Source organism: Trichogramma pretiosum, unplaced genomic scaffold, assembly GCF_000599845.2.
Source record: "Trichogramma pretiosum strain Unisexual culture from Peru unplaced genomic scaffold, Tpre_2.0 scaffold20, whole genome shotgun sequence".
Taxonomy (NCBI): domain Eukaryota; kingdom Metazoa; phylum Arthropoda; class Insecta; order Hymenoptera; family Trichogrammatidae; genus Trichogramma; species Trichogramma pretiosum.
The window spans coordinates 314213-335503 of record NW_019641696.1 but is presented as its reverse complement, the minus strand read 5'-3'; the positions used below and the strand labels follow the sequence as shown (position 1 = coordinate 335503).

Genomic DNA, 21291 nt, shown 5'->3' with positions numbered 1-21291 from the left:
AAGCGTATCCGAAAATGAAGGATTATTTTTTCCTTACTCCCGTTTTTCTTTTTTCTCCCCTCAGTAGTTTATATTTTTTACGTGTATCCATTTCTTGCGAGTGAGCATCTCAGCATCTTTTTTTTCATTCGCATCATATACTTGGAGTGTTCAATCGGTTTTACTCGTTCCGATCCGAAGAATAAATATAATAGCAAAAATAGGGAGAGAGAGAGAAGAGTGGGAGTAAGAAAAGGAGTGCTACTGCTAGCGCTCATTTTGTCAAAATAATTGGTGTCGATGTTCACGCACCGCCATCCAGTCTTATTTGTTCTTTTAACAAGATCTAATAAAGGTGCTACTAAAACCGCAAAAAAAAAAGAAAAAAAAGAAAAAGGGAGTAGAGTAGATCGGCGCGTTGACGGCGACGTGGTTAGAGTTTCTTGTTAAAATTATACTTACTTATGTTTTTCTGGGAAAATGTTTTATCGAGAGGCACGCGTGCTGTGCACACACACACACACACACACACACACACACACACATACACTGGTTTCCGCGAGCAACTCGCAAGAGGTCTCGCAGAGAGTAAAGTATGCCGGGAGTCGCGCTAGCGCGCACGAACGCGTGCGAATTTTCTTCCTTGCCAAAGTTTTCTTTTCTTCTTGCGAGACTTGAATTCGGATGTTACGATTCCATTATAACAATGATAAACTTTCCGACCTTTGCTCTCTCTCGCCTGAATTTTCCTCATTTTTCGAATACAACTCTCGTGCGCCCCCGAGCTTTTCCACGTCGTTCAGCTTTCAATTTATACTCAATAAGTTTAACGAGACGCCACAGATTTCTTTTCTTCCTTCCCTGACCGCAGCAGCGGCGGCTCTCCCTCTCACTCTACACATACTCTTGGCATTCTCGGCGTTGCGGAGCTTTTATATATTATATACATCTACGAGGTTCGGACGCTGCGAATAATTTTGTGACGCGCGAGACGATTCTTCGAGTATTGCTCTAGAAAGGCTTCAAAAGGTTTTTACTATTTTCTTTTGAGAACATCGATGTTGGACCGTGCGAGGATATTCTGTAGCTCTTCAAGTTAATGGTAACAGCTGTGAAAATCGATACGCAGCAGTATCCGCAGTCGCCAGTCAGAAACTACCTCGTCCTTGGAACTTTCATACATCTCAACTTCTTCTCTTTCTCGGTGCTTTTCTACTCGCGCGTAAAGGAAAGAGCGCGTATGCGCGAATCAAAGAATTCGCAACACTGATACGGAGTTAACTTGGACTCGAGAGTTTATCGCTCGGGCTGCGTGCGATTAATTAATCGGCTCGCAGCTGGATAAAGATGATCCCAAACACTTAGTCACGCATCTCGGTCGTGAAAGCAAAATTATTTTGCATTATTTATGCTAAGTTGAAATTGTAAATAGAGTTTTCTCTCTAACTCTGTTTCCGCAGAGCGCAGCAGAAAATAATGAGGATAATAATAGCTGCGCTGAAAGCTGGTAGCCACGGCGCGGCGGTACAGCGTCTGCAGGGTGTAGCTAAATATTTAAATCTTGGCGATATGCAGCGCGCGCGGCAAAATTGCCGTTTCCGCGCGAAAGAGCTCGAGCAATAGTTCGTTCACTGGTATAATAATTCACGCCCGTAGCAGATTCGCGGCGCGGTATATATACATATATAAAGTTTTGAAATCCGAAATCCTCGAAGCGCGAGCGCGCGAGAGCTCGAAACCTGAAGCAATCATAAAGCAGACTTCCGGGGCTCCGCGCGATCTATATAAATGCGTATGAAAATTCATTGCAGAACGATATTCACGAGCGGGAGAGAGAGAACGCATTGGCGAGTCACTGGCGCTACACTCCTACACACACACACATATAGACTTCGTATATGTACTGGCGCATACAGCACAGAGACAGAGCACTCCTCCGGCCCCTTACTTCCTCTCATGCGCGCACGAGCGGGCGAGCGAAGCGATAAAAAGAGTCGAGTTATGTATATGCGCTTGTCGAAAAATATTGGTAAAGGCGCCAAGACAAAAAGACGTGCGGCAACTTTTTGCCATTGCGCAAATATATGTATATAGAGACGCGAGGAAATTATTTGAATTTCCTCCCGTTGTTTTGCTCGCGTGTGCAAGACTGTCGTGAAACGCAAACATGCGTATATATTTGCCTCGAGGACTTGCTTCTTTTTCCGATAATACTCGCACGGCGCGCAGTAGTGAGAGGCGACTCGGCATCTTTTTTTCTTTAGCGTGTACAAGCTCTATCGCTCGCGCGTCTTTGTGTATACCGCGCAGTGTTTCTGCCCGCTCTAGCATGAGTTCGGAGTCTGGCAGTTGCAAGTTGTTTTTGACGATAATATGCCTTTTCAGCATTGGCGGGCGCGCGCACACTTCATTCTCTGTCGATTCAATTGCATTTTAGCCCGTCCCACGCGCGCTCGCGTTTGCAGCCTCTCTATTATTTTGCTCAATAGATAGATGTATACAGAGACGTGTGTGCGAGTGCGCTCAAAGTTGTATATAAACATAATACATCCTCTTGGAAATACGTATTATTGTATTATATTCGGACTATTCATGATCGAGCTTCGAAGCTGCTGCTGCGCCATTGGCGCTGCGCTTATTAAAATCGGCAATAGATTTTCTTTTGTACACGAGCCTCATTCTCTTCGTCATTATTGCACCAGTTTTCATTGTGCGCCACGCTTTATTTTCTGAGCCCATCGACAGCAATTACGTTATAATAATTGCAATTCACAAAAGTCCAACATTTATTCAAGGGCAATCGAAACGTCGATCGAGTATCACATTATAAAGATATGGCATACATTTATGCCGTTTTCTTTTAGGATCTGCGATGAGAATTCTGAGACTGCGACTACGACAACGAGACGACGACTACGCGATCTTATAAGAGGAATCCATATGCGCTCGTTTGAGAGAAAATGAGAGAAAAGAGCTTTCTTTCCGTCTGAAAATTCGACGTCAATAAGCATTTGTTGCGTATATAGCTGACACGCGCGTCACCCAGTGGAAATGAAATTCTCGCTTAATACTTGCCGCAGCCGATACACGGCAAAATTGCACAGATGTATGCGTTATATGAACGCGTACATATCTATAATTTACGTTGCTCGCGAGCTAAAAGCCATAACGAACGCACACACCTTTTTCTCGTTGCGTTTCTCTCTTGCCATGTACGTATTTCTGTTGTACTATACACACATAGTTCTCGCATGGTTTCGTGCACTTGACTGCTGCGACGCTGAACAAGCTATCGGGAATAATTGTGTCACTCGCGCACGTGCCAAGCCAACCGAATCGTAATACTTTTAATACTCTCTTTCCCGTTTGCTCTTTAGCCTCGTTATTTGCGAAGAGTTGCAGATGTGTGTATGTGTGTGTAGGTGTGCGCGCAATATACATACGATGCAGGCGAGCATTCCTCATGCGCGATAATACGAATACACATTCTCTTAGCCTGGCTTTTATTTACTTCCGAATCGTTTATGAATGGAAAATCGCAGACTTTATAATGCTGTGGGCGCGTCTTGCTTCGTTAATTTTAACTTCGGTGAGTATCGGATATTTCTTTGCTGCGTACCGGTATAATATAAAGCCAACGCACTATGACTCTGGCAAACTCCGGACGAACAATTACAGTGAAAGGTTTCGTGTATGTATATATAAACTCTAATGAGGAACAAAATATTATTCCGCCTCATTATTGTAATACACGACACATTTTGCTCTGCTCTCGCTTACTACCTAATATTTATCAGCATAAAACTGGCCGCCACGGTAACGCGTGTTCACGTTAACTAGCTGGAAGAAAGCTTCAGGCGCGGACGCATTAAACTTTCCCTAATCTTTTCTATTTCTTTTCTCGCACGGCACATTCTCTATACGACTTGACGGCGCTGACGATGCCGATTACACTTGACAGTTACCCGTGATTTTTTTGACCATGATTTTCTATTTTCACCCTGGATACCGACACTGCCGAGCCTCGTAATTGTTTTTATATATAGATTGGGCTGTGATTGCGTCTGGCCTCGCGTTCGCGTCAAATTTATCATTTCGATTTCCTTTCTCTTTTTCTCTAAAATGATTGAACATTGAAAATTTCGTCATAATTTTTTTTTCGAATACTTAAGAATATGCACACTTGTTTTAATTTAAAAGTAACTACGTATGCAAATATGTTTATTTCTTGATAAGCAAATCATCATAAGTTAAATTCAACTTGGGTTGCATGAAGAGGTATTACGATCATCGATACGAGCGCACTGACTCATCTTTCGAGAGAGCGTAGGTTATACACGCTGTAAGCCGCACAATCCCGCAAAATATATGCAAGAAGGTTTGTTGGCTGCTGCCGTTGCTGACTCGTAAGAATCAGCCTTTAGCCAAATGAAAAAGAGAAAGGCACTCTGGAGTACGTAGCCACTCGCGGGTATACCGTTACACGACCCATCGGTCGCGACCCACATTCATTTCTTGCCGAGTGAGCCTCGACTCGCTCAAGACGCATAACACATACACAACACACACACAATATTCGAACGAACATGATCTCGAGTCTCGAAGTGAGTTGTGCTCTTCGAGCACTATAGTGGCATTCGACACATTAGCTGCGCGTCCAAGCTCTCATTCTGCACTGCTGCACAAGCTCGAAATGTTTTTCAATCGAATTCACTCGTAGATCTATAGCACACGGCTATTGTAAATTTCGTGATTACTTCGTCTTGTTTATTTATAAACTCATTGCCATTGATTTCTTATTTTGAAAGATTTTTTCCCCTCCTCTCCTTTTCTCTTTTGATGGAGAGCATTTATGGGTGATGGATTTTTCGTATTTCAAAGCTTTATAACCGCAAGGAATTTGCGGATTGGTGTATTGGCAATTCGTATATACGATTTATGCTCCATTGAACTCGCTTCTCTCCTTCATCCAATTTAATAGATTTCGAAATATATATCTCCTGCGTCATTAACAACAGCAGGTGCTCTTATTGAATTTTCGCGATTTCACATGATGAAAATTTTTCCCCTACAACTATTATTTCCAAGTGGCAATTGTACAAATTACATTATGTACCGAAATTTTTTTTTTGATTCGTCATTGTTTTTTGTCGTTGTTCCTTTCACAATGAAAAAGATATAATATCGGTTATGTGGACGAGTCATTCTTTCTTTTTTGTTGTTATTGCTATTAGTAACGTTGGCAGTGCAAATTATTTTTGTTCGAAATTGTCGATTTCCAAATATGATCGACGAACGTCACCTTTCTCTTTTTGACCACTAATAACTAACAAAACGAAGACACGTGAAAGGAAAGAAGCGTCGGTTCGCACAGCCCTCGAGTACACATAAGAGAAGAAGATGGCCTGCAGCAGCAGCGGAGGATGCTTCGAATGTATATACTGACAAACGGTACTTTGGCAGCCTGAAAGAGAAAGAGTGTGTGTACAGTGTATACGATTTTTTTTCCTCCAACAGTGGCTTTCGGTATTACACAAACGTATATACTTACACACACGCGCTCCACTCGCACGTCGACGACATCTCAGTCGAAGCATAAAGCACGTAACAGTATATTTCGCTGATGGAAGAAACGGTTTTCGAAGATGCGACTAATAAAGCAACGCCAGCAGCTACTGTTCGCGTCGCGCGCGACTTTTTGCCGCGTGCTCGACGAGAAACGATAGAGTGAAAGAGACGAGCCAAAGGGGGAAACGTGCTTAAAAGACTTTACTGTTAACTCTGTGCGTGAGCCCATATATGAGCAATTCTCTAAATGAAACGCATTTTTTGAGGTAGAATCGCGGCAAATTTTTTTTTCAACCTACGCGGATACGGACCCCCGGGAAATGTTTTCGGGGGTCCTAGGAACATGTAACCACGTAGGAACCATTGAAATTTCAATAGTGCTTACTTTTATAGCTACTTTTGTGATTTAGAGGACGAAAAATCATGTTTTCTCGTAAATACGGCTAATTACTCAATTTCTAAGTCGCTGAAAAAGTATCAAAACTCATCTAAAAAAAATAACTGGCTACTGTGTTCGATAGGAAATTTTCTCAGCTTTCCAATGGTGGTATCAGATTTTCCGATAAGTCGCACATTCACCGAGAAAATCGCCATCAAACATGCCAAGCTAAATATCTCGAAAAACTCGGTACGGAAAAAGTGATCTTTGAGGTTTAATTTCGATTTTTCCTCGTGAAAATGAAATTTATCGAAAAATCTGACTACACCATGAGAAAGCTGAGGAAATTTCCTATCGAAAGCATATCTTCATTTATTTTTTCAGTGGAATTACGAGCTAGTTTTGATTGTAGCGAGCCGAAAACCTCGCGACCGCGCTGAATCAGCTCGGAAACAGAAAACAGCGAACAACGTAAAAGAAATTCCCATGTATAACATTGTAATTCGACTCAAAAAATAAATGAAGATATGCTTTCGATAGAAAATTTCCTCAGCTTTCTCATGGTGTAGTCAGATTTTTCGATAAATTTCATTTTCACGAGGAAAAATCGAAAATAAACCTCAAAGATCACTTTTTCCGTACCGAGTTTTTCGAGATATTTAGCTTGGCATGTTTGATGGCGATTTTCTCGGTGAATGAGCAAATTGTGGGAAAATCTGATAGCACCATTGGAAAGCTGAGAAAATTTCCTATCGATTACAGTAGTTAGTTAAATTTTTCAGATGAGTTTTGATACTTTTTCAACGACTTGGAAATCGAGTAACTAGCCGCATTTACGAAAAAACATGATTTTTCGTCCTCTAAATCACAAAAGTAGCTATAAAAGTAAGCACTATTGAAATTTCAATGGTTCCTACGTGGTTACATGTTCCTAGGACCCCCAAAAACATTTCCCGGGGGTCCGTATCCGCGTAGGTTGAAAAAAAAATTTGCCGCGATTCTACCTCAAAAAATGCGTTTCATTTAGAGAATTGCTCATATATACGATAAAATAAATCCTTCATCTCGCCGGATTTTTAATGCCGATTCGATCGCTAGACCCATGGATAGACGTATAACGTGCTTTAATTCCGTAGATCGTTTCTAAGTGATTTAATTCAGTCGAATCTCGATCGTGTGCTACATTTCCATAAATTTGAAAGCTGATATAATTTTAAAATCTGTACAACCGAGTTATAAAATAATACACGCATCGATGAGTTTTCAAATGGAGTCGCGTTGCAGATTTGGAAAGATACTCTTCACGTATAAATTGGCGTCTTTCCAATTCATCGAGCCGCTATAGCTCTCGAAACTGATCCCCATATAAAACACAAGAGCAGAGCCTGAAGACAAAGGCCAAAATCAAGCGCGACCTTCAACTATATTACACGTTACACAGTTCATCATAGTCAAACGAATCCCAACACGCCGTTTATACGTCGATAGGCGGTGGCGGCCGCCTCTCGCACTCTTGAGCACTATATGTATATGTACGCATACATTTGTACACGGGCACGTCGTCGTAGTCTGTACCTGTAAGCGAAGTCCCTCATCGGCTTCTCCCGGGCGCGTTGCCCCCTTCGTATTTCATAGACCATAAATACAAATGCGATCATTTTCACCAGGCCTTGAAGCATCTAGAAGCGCTAGAGAGACCCCTCTCGCAGTATATAGCCGTATATAGAGAAAGGAGCACCGCCCGTTTCGTGTTTCCTCGAGCTTTTTGCCGGCACTGCCGTTGGCACGAAGCAAACTCGATACTCCTCTTCTTCTCTCGTCTTTCTCTCTCTCTCTCTCTCTCTCTGTTTCCCCCCGTCCTCGTCCCCCTCGACCCCCGCCCTTTCCTCCCCGCGTACGTCTCCGGACTCTCGAAATGCGTCTGCTCTCGTAAAGAAATCCCGATTCCAATGAAGCTTTTACACTGCTGCACGCGAGTGGCAGATGACGGCACACGATCCAGCTCGGCCCCTCGTTCGAGCAGCTTCGGCTCGTCCGACTACGACGACGACGACTCCGAGCTTTTACGCCCAAGTACCCACTTAAGACAGGACAATCCTTTACTGCGAATATACGCTGATGACGATGATGATACGATTGTCGCGCGCGTCTTATACGTATATATAAAAACTCGCGCCATCGCTTGCCATTTTATATACAGTTCTTTCAAGCTGCTGACGTTTTTCACTACCTCCCTCGTCGTCGTCTTTCTTTTATAAGGTTCTTGCCGCGCGCTCGACGAAAAAAAAATAAGAGAAAAAGTACGTTCGCGCGCACTTAAATTCGTAAGCACCCAGCGACTGTTATTCCTTCGAATGGGCATCGTTTCGAATTAATTATGCGCATTGTTCGCGTGGCCAGGTGGGGGGAGAAAGCTCTCGTCCGTTGTCGCTGTATATTGCAGAACGATGACGACGACGACGAAAAGCTATCGTTGCATTGCATATATATTTTCGAAATACGCGAGCTATATACATACTCTCCTTATACTCTATAACGAGCAAAGCACTGCTGCTGCAATCGCAATTTTTAACGATGTCTTGCACTGCAGCTGGTACTACTGATGTTGCTCCTGCCTCTCTGCTATTCTCTTTTTTAATACAATAAAATGTGTATTTACACTTTCTAAGCCGTGCTGCAACGAGCAGCTTTCGAATTTGCCATTTCAATTTTTACTTTCAACAGATTGATTCGATTAAAAAAAAATCAATTTTACGATCTTCTTCTATATTCTACTACGCTACATTGAAGCAGGAGAAATTTTAATTCGACTGCATTTTGACATTTTCTTCGATAAAACACTATTCATGACATAATTTCTCTAGATTTAAAAATCTATTGCTACGATGATTCAATACTAATGTATACCTTTTATTTGTGATTGCAGGAGTTGGTCGAGCGCGTGGCTCCGAGGAGACGCAAGTTGACACGCACGAGGGCTCGACGGTGCTACTCAAGTGTCGCTTCAACAAGCCAACTGTCAATGCCACCTACTTCTGGCTCACTCACACGAACAATGCCCATGACAATGCAGCCATCGGTCGGGATTCTCTGGCCCCCTATTACCGTGTCTCGCTGCGCGCCGAGCAAGGTCAGTACGACCTGGAGATCCGCAACGTCTCGTACGAGCGCGACAACGGCAAGTACGAGTGTCGCGTCAAGATGAGCGGCACCGGCGAGAATCTCTACCACAAGAACATCACGCTGACGGTTCTGCGGCCACCGGGTCCCCCGAGCATCACTCCCTCGAACAGCGTCGCCAAGGAGGGCGAGCGCCTCGAGCTCACCTGCAACACGTACGGTGGCAGTCCCGAGCCCGAGGTCAGGTGGTATCGCGGCGACGACTCCCATCAAGTGGTCGCCACCGGCCGCAACTACGTCATGATCCCGTCGAAGGACGACGATAGGTCGGTGATGCGCTGCGTCGTGCGCAATCGCGCCATGAAGGCCGGCGAGAATCTCACGGCTCGCGTCGTGCTCAACGTCAATTACTTCCCGAGGGTCAAAGTCGGCACCGACAATCCCTTGAAGGTCGAGCTCAACAACCTGGCCACCCTCAAGTGTAACGTCGACGCCAAGCCCGCCGTAGGCAATGTGCGCTGGATGAAGGACGGCAGCTTCGTCGGTACGAGCTTCAATCACGTGATACACAAGGTGACCATGCAAGACGCCGGACGATACACTTGCCAGGCTGACAACGGTCTGAGCAAGAAGGGCGAGAGCTATCTTATTCTCGACGTTCAGTACCCTCCGACCGTCTCCATCGAGGGCGATAGACTCCGAGAGGTCGAGGTCGAAGATACCGTAGCTGTACACTGCAACGTCTCGTCCAATCCCCCAGCAAGCAAAATCGAGTGGTTCCGTGATGGTAAGTTTTGGTTTTTTCATTTTGATGCAGCATATCGCGCGAGTGCGTCTCTAACGCAATCATTGCTAATTTACTTTTCTCAGGACGTCCGGAATTCCGAGTCACTGGATCGATTTTGCGATTGTCCCGCGTCACGGCCGATCACGCTGGCAATTACAGCTGTCGCGCGTCCAACTGGGTGCATCCGTCGAACGGCGAACGCAGAGAACACACGGCCAGCGCCAATGTGGAGATCCGTGTTCGACACAAGCCCGGTCCAGCTCGCATCACGCCTGACTCGCCCGTGGCCAACGAGTCCACCAAAGTCATCCTCACGTGCACGGCCAATCCACCCGGCTATCCCGAGGCCAGCTTCAAGTGGTCGCGCGAAGACGACAGCGGAATCATGCCCAACGAGCACTCCGGATCCAAGTACGAGATCGCAGCGGTGCACCTCGGCAGCGAGGGAATTTACCGCTGCCATGCCTTCAACGAGATCGGCAACGGCGAGGCGGCCTCTGTTAATTTGACCGTACAGCAGCCACCCAAGATTCTTACCAAGCTCCAGCCACACGTCACGAGGAAGTGAGTCATGCCTTTTTTATGCTAATCCATTTATAGTCTATATATCCCACCCGAATGAATCGAAATAAACCAAAGATCAATCTTAGCAAATATAGCACGAATATCTAAATTTTATAGGTAAATATATTTCGAACGGTCGAAGACGCCACAAATTATGGTGCAAGTTCGATTTCCGTTCAATACTGCGCGCTCACGACCGCGCGCGACTTTCTCTAATCGACTCGTCCGGAAATAGGTTGGGCATTCTTATACATATTCGTAATTCAGTAGGAGAAGTTTTTATAGACTATTTCAATTCTCGGCCGATAGAAATAGGCTTCAACTATTTTTAATTTTCATTGCCTCTGAAATATTGTTTTCAATTAATTCGTGAGGAATACAATCAAGACTACGATGAGATACTCTGAAGAAAGCTGACCGCGCGTTTTAATTCGCTTCATTGTTCATACGCGCATATATACTTTGGAAAATTAAACAAATGAATGATTACAGTAGTCTTACGCGGTTAGCGAGAAAAAGCCGAGGGAGTCGCGCAGATCTTTCATACTGCACGTATAGGGCTAGGGAATATATATTTTCATTGGATGCGCCGTGAACACGCATATAATAAACATATTCACGCGTATAACTTATGTATGTATATAATAATGATAATTAACGAGCGTGAGAAGGTTCGTTTTCTTTGATAAGCATCGCTCAACGTTGAGCTTTTAGCTTTCTTTAATGATCGCGCGTACATATATGCATGCATTTTAATGACGACGCGCAGCAGCAATTGCACTGCCTGACTCACGATGATCTTTTTCCCAACGCACGGCGCTCGCAGAGCAGGAGCGGAGCACATAATGATGGCCTTCTGATATTATAATCCCTCGCGCGCGAACGATATGCACTCGCTGCACGCACGCAGTACTCGCACACGCACAACACCAACTAGCTTCGCTTAAATAGGATTTTGCGCACGACCTTTAAACCAATTCTTAGCGATCGTCCTCGGCGCAGTCGTGACCTTCGTGACCTTCTTGAAAAGCTTGTTGGCTGCTGCTGCTGCTTTAGAATAAATCGGGACATCCAACTACTCGAAGTACTTATGATACAGCTTCAAAGAGCGCCAATTACGGAAATCAAGCAATTAGTTGTATACGCAATGCATATTGGTTCAAGTGCGCGACATCGCGACCGGCAAAGTGCAAATCAATAATCTCGAGTGCCGTTAGGTGAAATGCCATACTTTGGTTGATCGTTTATCGCGATAATCCGTGCGTGCTAATTTTAAATCCTTTTCATTACTTAATGGGTATTAACGAAATGTTTTTTTATTATTATTAGGGTTGGTGAATCTTCCTTCCAAGTGTCTTGCGTAGCTCAGGGCAAACCTCGTCCATCGGTGCGTTGGCTCAAAGACGATCGCGAACTAACCGCTGATCAGAGCTTGTATCGAGTGACAACGATCAATAACGAGGGCCATGGACGCGTCATAACTGTAAACTCAACTCTCAGCTTTTTGGGTAACGCTCGTCCGGAAACCGACAAGATAATCGCTAACGATCGTGGCAAGTACACCTGTGTCTTCGAGAACGACGTCAAGAAAGTCGAGTCGCAAATGATGCTCAAAGTCGAGCACTCGCCGATCGTGTTGAATATCTACGACAAGGTAGCAGCTGATTTACGCGAGTTCGCCAACGTCACGTGCAAGGTCCAAGCATGGCCCAAACCTGAGTTCCAGTGGAGCTTCGGTACGAACAGTGCCCCTCTCCAAGGCTCGTCCAGTGATGCTCATTACGAGATTTCGACGACGAGCGACCAGTACGACGTGTACACATCCGTCTTGAGAATCGCCAAGATCCGCGACTCCGATTACGGTGACTACAGCTGCCGTGCCGCAAACGCCCAGGGTAGCATCACCTCGACCATCAAGTTACAGCCTAAAGGTGCTCCCGAGCAACCGATCAACGTGAGAGCCATGGATGTCGGCCCAACGTTCGTTGCCTTGGTCTGGGATCTCGTCTTCGACGGAGGCTTGCCCATGACTAAGTACTTCATCTCGTATAGGCGAGTAGCCGGCAGTGACGATGTAATCGCTCCGGACTGCGCGCCTCCACATAGCACCACCTCCGGGCAGTGGCAGGAACTCGACTGTCGCAAGTCGAACCCTTGCAACGTTACCGACTTGGATCAGCATCAGTCTTATGCCTTCAAGGTAAATTAATTTCCTGTGCAATCATAGTTTTTAAATGGAACAACATTAAATATTTTTACTGTTCTTTTTTTTATAGGTAAAAGTGTACAATACCCTCGATCATTCGGACTATTCCGACGAAGTTGTCGCTACAACTGCCGTAGCAAAAATTCCTCAGCCGTTGCGAATCACCTACGATCCAGAGGGAGGTGCTCTGGCTATCACCACGGGTCCAACTTGTTTGGCTCTGGTAGCTTCGATCGAAAAATCAGACTCCGGTTTGAACAACAAATGGAATCCCGTTGACGAATGGCCGCTCGACGTGCGCGGCGAAGTAAGCACACAGCGCGAGGGTATCCTCGATGATCCCACCGCGTCGAGCTCCGAGCCGAGGATTCGCGTCAGGTTCTGCCTGAAAGCAGACAGACAGCGCTGCGGCGAATACGTCGAAGCCGAAGGTTAGTATTAGGAGCTTTTCGCTTCGTTTCACTTGGCTCGTCATTACGATTTCCGGTGCTTTGAAAGATTTTGGTTTTCCAACGGCTCAAGATTTAAAAGAAGCTTACGCGCGCGGAAAATGGAAAAGATTATCGAGCCATTGAGAGTTGGGCAAAGAAGGAGATAACGTCGCTCGGGAGCAAAGATTGCTGGAACGAATAAGAGAGCGACGTATTAAACGCTCGAGATGTTTCCGGATTTCAAAGAAACTCCAATGAATATCGTTCATAGCCTTTAGAATAAGAGTGCCGTTTGTTATTTCTGTAACTCGAAGCATAGTTATTATATTCTAGTCGTGTGGCACTCAGGTATACACGTATCGACTCCGCTGATTTGCCTCCTTTTAGATTCTCGTGTATGAATATTAAATACTCGCTTCTTTTAACAGATGTAATTTTCAAAATAGGTCGAGCACATTATGCAGCCGTGTTTCGCAATTATTTGTGCATACGTACATAATTAATTACGTAGCTTCTCTCTGCTAAAGAGTAAATTCATGCACTGCATGTACGTACCGAATCTATGTCTGCATATATATATAATACATAATATAAGTACGAGCATATATATATATTTATACATGTTATGATCAAAACCAACAACAAAACAAACGAACTTTAAAACTTAATTAAATAATACCTCGAGGTAGCAGAAAATGTGTCAGTTACAACGTTGCGGAGCGAGCTCGCGCGCATTATCAAGTGTCGCATCGTCGTTTGAAAAACAACCACGGGCAGAGCAACGGCATCGCCATTTCATTAACTCGGCAGCCGCGTACTGTCGCGCTTGGTCCCATGCACGGCACACACGAGACTCGACTATATTCACAGTCTATGACACGCGTGTACGCACGCAGCTTCCTGTGCGCTGCATTTGTGCAGCATATAATAAATATAACAAATTTTTGCTACAAGCAAGAGTTATTGCGTGCAGGAACGCGACGCGCTCGGCACGACAGATGTATATAATAGTAAAACAGTCGGCAAACTGTGTGTGTCAGGCAAAATTATCAACTGCATTTATATAGTTTATATATACGTAGCCATATGTATAACCCACTAATTATTCATGTTGCAGTTGGGCCGTCTTACATCGCGCAAGCTGGTGCGCTCGCGACCCCGACGCTCATAGCCCTGGTGGTGAGCGGCGCAGTGTTTCTGCTGTTCGTTGCGCTGCTGCTGCTGTTCTGTCGCTGTCGCAGGAAACACGCTGCCAAAGCCAAAGACTACGAAATGGACTCGAATGCGTAAGTATTGCATTGTTCGCTCATTTCATTTTCCAACTTAATAATGATGATAATGATCTCAGCGCATCGGGAATTCTCGGGCTAAGAACGTATGCGAGCTTTCCCGCCCGCCGCCGAGCTCTCTGAAGTATTTCTCACTGAACTAAAACAATTTTCCACGTCTCATTCTAATTTTCGAGCAGTCAAATTAAATTCACGTCGTCGCTGTTGAAATGTTCGTGCCGCAGCTTGGCTTTCGTCGAAAATACTTATAAACTTCTTAACCTTAAGCCTCGATGAAGGTTTATTCAAATGCCTCGATTTCAAGAGTAATGCGAGCGAACGCGGCTATAATATTAATTCTCACCTCGGCCGCGCAGCGCGCGCACTTCTCCCTTGAAACATTTAAAGGTTTTTCGAAATGAATGAAGTCTGTTGCTCTCCGTGATTTGCATTATATTTCTTCTCCTCGCACGAAAAATTAGCTCAGTGCTCACCGCCCGCCCTCTCGAGCAGGTCAAATCCTACGCAATATGAAAAAATCTGAAAGTCAGATCACTAGAATTTTATGGTCTCTGCTACCTTCGCCTCCAAGTGCTCTTTATGCTAGACAGTTTTTTCTTAAGCAGTTCAAACATGAAATCCAAGTGTGGAAAAAAATCTCGTAGATGGTATTATGTGTCTACTTACTCGCGTGAAAAAATGCACAATAAGAAATTACGTAAAGTGATAAAGAAGATTGATTTTTTAAAAAGCACTCAGGGGTTGGTGACTTTCAAAACATATATTTCGTACCCGAAGCATGATTTAAAGCATACTTTATTTCAAACGTATAATCGTATTTTAACACGCAGTGTTTATTGCTGAAAGATGATGTATTTTATAAGCATCATTTTTCATTTGTAATCATCTTCCACTCACAGAGTCAAATAAATTATTCGCATAAATGCATCTACAAGAAAAGCAAATTTTAAATTGAAATAAAATTATTTAAAGATTGTAAAATAACTAGCGGAGTAATAAGTAAAACGCGATACGCGAGAAAAGAGGGGAGAAAGAAGACGAAGAAGAGGCCTCTGTAAAGCCGTTGTTGGATGCAAAAAGAGCATATGAAGCGTAAAGCATAAAAAGGTAGATGCAGCGCGAGTAGCAAACGTTCGAAAGAAAGAGAGGGAGAGAGAATGAGAGAAGCTGGCTGGTATATAAGAGGTCCTTGGAGCGTGTCTCAGCCGATACCCGAAGCATTTTCAAGCAGAAGCGGCTGCGCTGCTGCTGTTGCTACGTGTGCAATGCACTTCTCTTTTTCCATCTCGTGAAGGCAATCCACTCTTCCCGCTATGTGCGTCTCAGCGCATATACGTATATGTGGCAGCATAAGATTTATGCATATACATGCATACGTGTAGCATATGCTTGCCAGAGCCCTTGAAAACTGCTCCAAGAGATGCACGCCACATGCGAGAGAGAAACAGAGAACTCGATTTTCTAGAAGCTGGACTGCTACGAGGCACGCGCTTGTGCCCAAGAGAGAGCAGGAGAGCGAGAGCAAGAGAGAGAGAGAGAGAGAGAGAGAGAGAGAGAGAGAGAGAGAGATAATCGCTGCCCAACGTCAACGTCCCTGGTAAATTTCCGATACATAGGACGAGTAACTGGCCGCTTCTTCTTGTCTCTTGAGCTGCTGCTGCTGCTGCTTCGTGTGTACAGATTTTTCGCTGAGCAGCCAAATTGATTTCCGCTGAAACCCTCAGGCCTCTTGTCCTCTCGTATACGATGTTCTTTTTCATACACTGATAAACTGAAGGAATTGATTGCTTTGTTGCTACTATATCTGTATCCCTCGGCCAGATGCTTCATCGTTTTTTATTTTGCCTTCTCTCTAACCATTTGATTTATCGTTTATATCTTTTCCTCATTCTATCGATAGTTACAAAGGATATTACGTTTGACCATAATCCTATTTATACAAACCTATTTGTCAAATTTCAAGTTGTCGATGGAGAATACTTCGATTATTCGTCCTTTTAACTAAAAAAGTTAATTAATTTTCTTCCCATCTTCTTTTTAAAACAAATGACTTGTTTGTTTTGCATATGAAAGTCAGGCAATTGCGAGGAAAAATAATTCAACTCGTACAATATTATTTAATCAATGGTTACTTCATTTTCTACCTGCGCATACGAGAAATAGAGCATGAAAAAATAATCGACTAGCCATACAGCATAATGGGAAATTCTTCGCGTTTCTTGATTGCTATCTCGATATCGCGCGCTGATATTTTCCGTGGTATGGCAAAAAAGAAGGATAAAATCATCGACATCCGTCGTCGTTAATGAGAAAAAGACAATCTTGAGTTTTAATCTATAGCCACGACGCGAACTCGCGAGCCAACGCGCGTTAGCAGCGCTTTTAAGTATACACAGGCGCGTATTTTTAACGCTTGAACGATCATTACATGATGCAACAGCCGCGCCGCTCAATCGCATGTCTCGTCACATACATTTATTGTTAAAGCCAAGTGGCTTCCGATATGCTCTTTTGATAACCCCGGCGCAACTTTTAACGCGCTGTACATATACGTATAAAATGTTTCATCGTTTTGTTATCGTAAAATGAGTTTGCTCGGAGCATCGAAATTACATGAATAGACGCGAATGAATCACGAATGGGGCTATGTTCGTTAATTGATTGATTTATTTGCAGCGTGAGGCCGAGCTTGGTTACGAGCAACGGCGGTCAAACGCAGGCGCCTCCACCATATTACGCCGAGAACAAGGCACTCGAGCACAGTCTGGATCATGCCTTGGCCCTCGAGGACTCCAAGAGCCCGGCATACGGCCAGACAGGATACGGATACCACCAGTCCAATCACAATATCAATGGTAAGGCATCGATCCTCTTTAATATTCTCACGACTTTGATTTATTTTCCTCCTCATAATTCTAAATGTGAAGATTAAAACTTTTGTTCCTTTGCTTCTTCAAATACGCTTTCATTGCTAGTTGATGTATTTTTCGAGCTTGGACCGATTGATCTTGCAAGTTTGGTGAATTATTGTAATACTTTCCAGACGCATTGATCAAGATAATTTTTCCTCGGCCGAAGTCAATCAAAATGTTTGCTCGATAAGAAGCTATAAAAGAAAGTCAGCTAACCGCGAATCAAATAAACGCACATTTTTTTGATAAATTTCGAATAGAAAAAATTCAACAATTCGAACTGGATTTCTTATCTGACAAGTTACTCAAATAACCTGCTAAACTTTTTTATACGCATATTCTTTACTCGAATCCGCGTTGTTGGAAAAACATCGATCAAAATTTTATAATACTGCCTCAAAGAGTGTGCATTTTATAAAAGTATCGATACATACTTAAACTCAACGCACATATATATCTGCGCTGCATGATAATAAATAATAAAGTTGAATCCCATTGGCCGCGCCTTTATTCCCGCAAGTTTGAACGAAAAAGAGTTTGCCTGTCGGATATGGAAAACTTGAAAGCCGAGCACGCCTTGCCATTCCATGCATTGTATTTCTGAAAGAAAAGATATACACTCATGCATATAAATAAGCCAGGCAATGCACGCGAATCCTATTTAAAATAAAATTTGTTGAAAGTAATTATTATAACTCGAAAAAGTTCAAGGCACGTGCCCATATCGAGTTGACAGTTCAGAAGTATATAACTGGCCTTTAAAGCCTTAATTCCCACTTAAGTTCTTTTTTTTTTTGAAAAATACTTTTAAAACGGTCTTTTATTATATGCGCCCCGCTGCGCTCATAGGTCACTGTAATCTTCGTTAATAAAGATTGTACTCTTAGGCTAGTTAAACTTTTCTCGTGAAAATATATAGCACTTTAAATCGCGCTCTCTTCATACATATTCACTACTTTTTCTCGACCTACTTTTCTTTAATACATCAAATCCTGATGCTTTCTTGTTGGATTAACTAATTTCGCATAGCTCACGTACGCTTCATGGATGCACACAATTTTTATGCGATTTACGAGAGCTTAATTCAAAATCAAAGATCTTAAATGCAAAGGTTTCATTTACTACGTAATTGTTCACAGGTGTCAACATGGGTTATATGGAGAACAGTTATTCGAATTCGAACAACGGCGGCTCGGTCAATTCGCAAGACTCGATATGGCAGATGAAAAATGCAGCTGCCAACGGCGTCGGAGTCAACACCGGTGTCGTCGGTAATCCGTACGACATGGGTGGTTACGCGCCAACCGAGTCCGACTATCCAGCCCATCAGCACTATATGCCACAGGCCGAATACAGAGAAAGTCACAATCTGAGTAGACAACAGTTTTGCGAACCTTTCAAAAATCAAAAATTAATAGGTAAGTTACCGAGCTAAATTTTACATTTGTGTGCACGTTCTTCCGTATACCTGTCGGATGTTCTCGCATGTAAAAATGAGTATCGATCCAATTCGAAAGTTGGTCAGTCTCGTCCTCATACGTGATTAATCACATACATTTTTGAAAAATCGGAAGGCCACAAAGGAATTCTCGTTTATATTGAATGATGATATAAATTAATAAATAGCTGAGAGAAATATGCAGGTAGCGATGCGAGTGCCCATACACGCAACGACAGCGAGTTGGTATACTATAATAAACACAGACACGATTGCACTCGTCCGTTTCTTCGTGTGTGTATTATTCATATATCCCGCACACGTAGCGCACTCATGCCGTACACGTTTACGTCAAGTATTTACTTGGGCGTAGATAGTGGCAGGCATTCTGTCAACTGAATATTTCTCTCTCATTCTATTTCATCATCCTCATCATCATCATCAACATCATCGAATTAATGTACGTTCACATACACACGCGGCAATGCAAATATACCCAAGCATATAATCGTATTAGTGCAATTACTGCTACCTACCAGTACAGTAAACTCTCGCTCTTTATATCTATGTATCCACTCATATACATATACATAATTACTATTGCATAGCAGTAAGTTTGACGGTTGTCAATTTGGTTATCGTTTCCGTTAAACAGTTGCTTTCGCGACGCGAACAAATCATACGCTCCATAGCAACATGATGCATCGACGAAAAAAACAATCTCTTAGGCAGATAATTTCGATACAGGCCAGTTCGTGAACGAGAGAAATGCGTGGGAGAGAAAAAACAATCGGGTCTATTGTATTGCGCGCTTGACCACTTACAGCAGTTGCTTCATTCGATACGCGGCACGTGCTTCGCGTCTTGGAAACCGCAATTTGTTCTCCGGTGCATTCACAAGTACACGTTCAATTGTAGTTTAATGCTGTTACGTAAGGTGTGACTAATCGCCCTATCGCCATTATAAGTCAAGCGAAAATTTCAGTTTAAATGAAATCACACAGCAAACCTCTTTCTTTACCAGTATCACTATTATCACATACTAATATTGATACATATTTTTCCTCGCATAAAACTCATAGCTATTCTTTAAAGCGTGCCGCTTGATATTTTTGAAGGTAGTTATTCGAAAAATGTTTCAATTTTTGAATTATTGTTTTCTTTTTCAGACTCACCCTATGATGTGTCGGGATTGCCATATCAAGAGAATTACGGTGAAGAGGAGCCAAAACCACCACAAGGTGTTAGTTTATCTTATGACGATCCATCGATGGAGTCGGGCTACTCGACGCCCAACAGCCGGGCAAGGCGCATAATCCGCGAAATCATTGTCTGAGATCAACAGACCGGCTCGCGAGCCGGCAAATCGCGCACGACCTGGCTCTAGCAGCAGGCCCCTAATAGCCAGCAGCAGGCTCAACAGTCAATCGCTGCGGCTCCCCATCAAATGGAAATTGTCATCGAAAATGAACCCAATTACCGACCGTCCAGCGCTAGTCCAGCTCTAAATACGAGCTATCCCCTTCGTTCGCCCACGGGTTTTGCGCACCAACAGCCTCACGTTAGCACAAACAATGCCTTTTACTTTGCCACGTTGCCTAGACGTACGCCCCAACAGCAACAATCGCAGCAACAACCGGTAGCGCCGGCACCGACAACCCGACGCATCGACAAGTCCGGCCTGCTTGAGGTCAGCGCAGATATGGAGCTCGCATCGCTTCAAAGACGTCGAAGTTTGCTAGATAGCCACGCAACCCTCGCTCGTCCACGACCTGGCCTATTGGAAGTCGTTCCCGAGATACCCGACTCCTGTCCACGCTTAAGTGGCGTATCGGACGAGCTTTTGGCCGCTGCGGCTACAGCACGCTCGATGGTTGAAAGGCAACAGCATCTTCTCGGCGCCGAAAACGACATTGCTGACTCGGCTGCGCTATTACGCCGAGCTGCTTCACTTGTCAAAGAGTCTAAAGAAAACCTAGGCATAAAAGAACCGAGCGCACGTCGAGTAAAATTTACCGATGAGTGCCTTGGTATTAGTCTCGACGGCGACACTGGCCACAAGTCCGGACTCGGGCGACGGCCACTATCCAGCATTCCGGATGTTATCGAAGGTCACGGCAGTACCTCGGCAGCGGTATCAGCTGCCCCAACAGCTACAAGCAGCTCAGTCAAGAGCGTTGGAGCAAGCAGTAGTAGTAGCAGCACTGCTACTACCACTACCACCACCAGCTCTCAGCCAGAGGGCGAGCGGGCCGAGGCTGAAGGATGTGAGCATACGACTATCGAGAGCGCTGAAGAGACACGGGTGGCGTACAATAAATCTGCCCAGGACACCGATGGCAATATTCAGGCTGTGCACGTGATAATTTTATCCGAGCAGTTGTGAAATCAAAGTTTGCTCCGATGAGCACGAGCCACATTTCAGCAATATTGGGTTTAGCTAGCGAGACTCTAAAATGAGTCCTCGAGTCTCAGGCGCGCGCGAGCACCTTTGCACGGCTTCCTCTTTTAACTTTCATTACTGTTGAGTTTTCTTGTTATTTTCGTTTTAATGTAAAACGATTGTTTTGTTACTTACTTTTATTATCTGGATCGAAAAATTTTTCGCAGATATCGAT

The 21291-nt window shown here is 44.0% G+C and overlaps 1 protein-coding gene across 1 annotated transcript in view; it reads left to right on the top strand.

Annotated features, from left to right (window-relative positions):
• LOC106648425 (hemicentin-2-like) overlaps positions 1–20023 on the top strand; it is a 42388-nt gene extending 22365 nt beyond the window's left edge. Inside the window, exons 2-9 of the mRNA XM_014365326.2 lie at positions 8853–9833; positions 9917–10397; positions 11727–12597; positions 12674–13034; positions 14152–14320; positions 17000–17178; positions 18375–18653; positions 19843–20023. Of these exons, the coding sequence (XP_014220812.1) occupies positions 8853–9833; positions 9917–10397; positions 11727–12597; positions 12674–13034; positions 14152–14320; positions 17000–17178; positions 18375–18653; positions 19843–20009 (3488 nt within the window). The 3' untranslated portion in view covers positions 20010–20023. The remainder of the gene's footprint in view (positions 1–8852; positions 9834–9916; positions 10398–11726; positions 12598–12673; positions 13035–14151; positions 14321–16999; positions 17179–18374; positions 18654–19842) is intronic.
• Positions 20024–21291: the final 1268 nt, after the last annotated feature.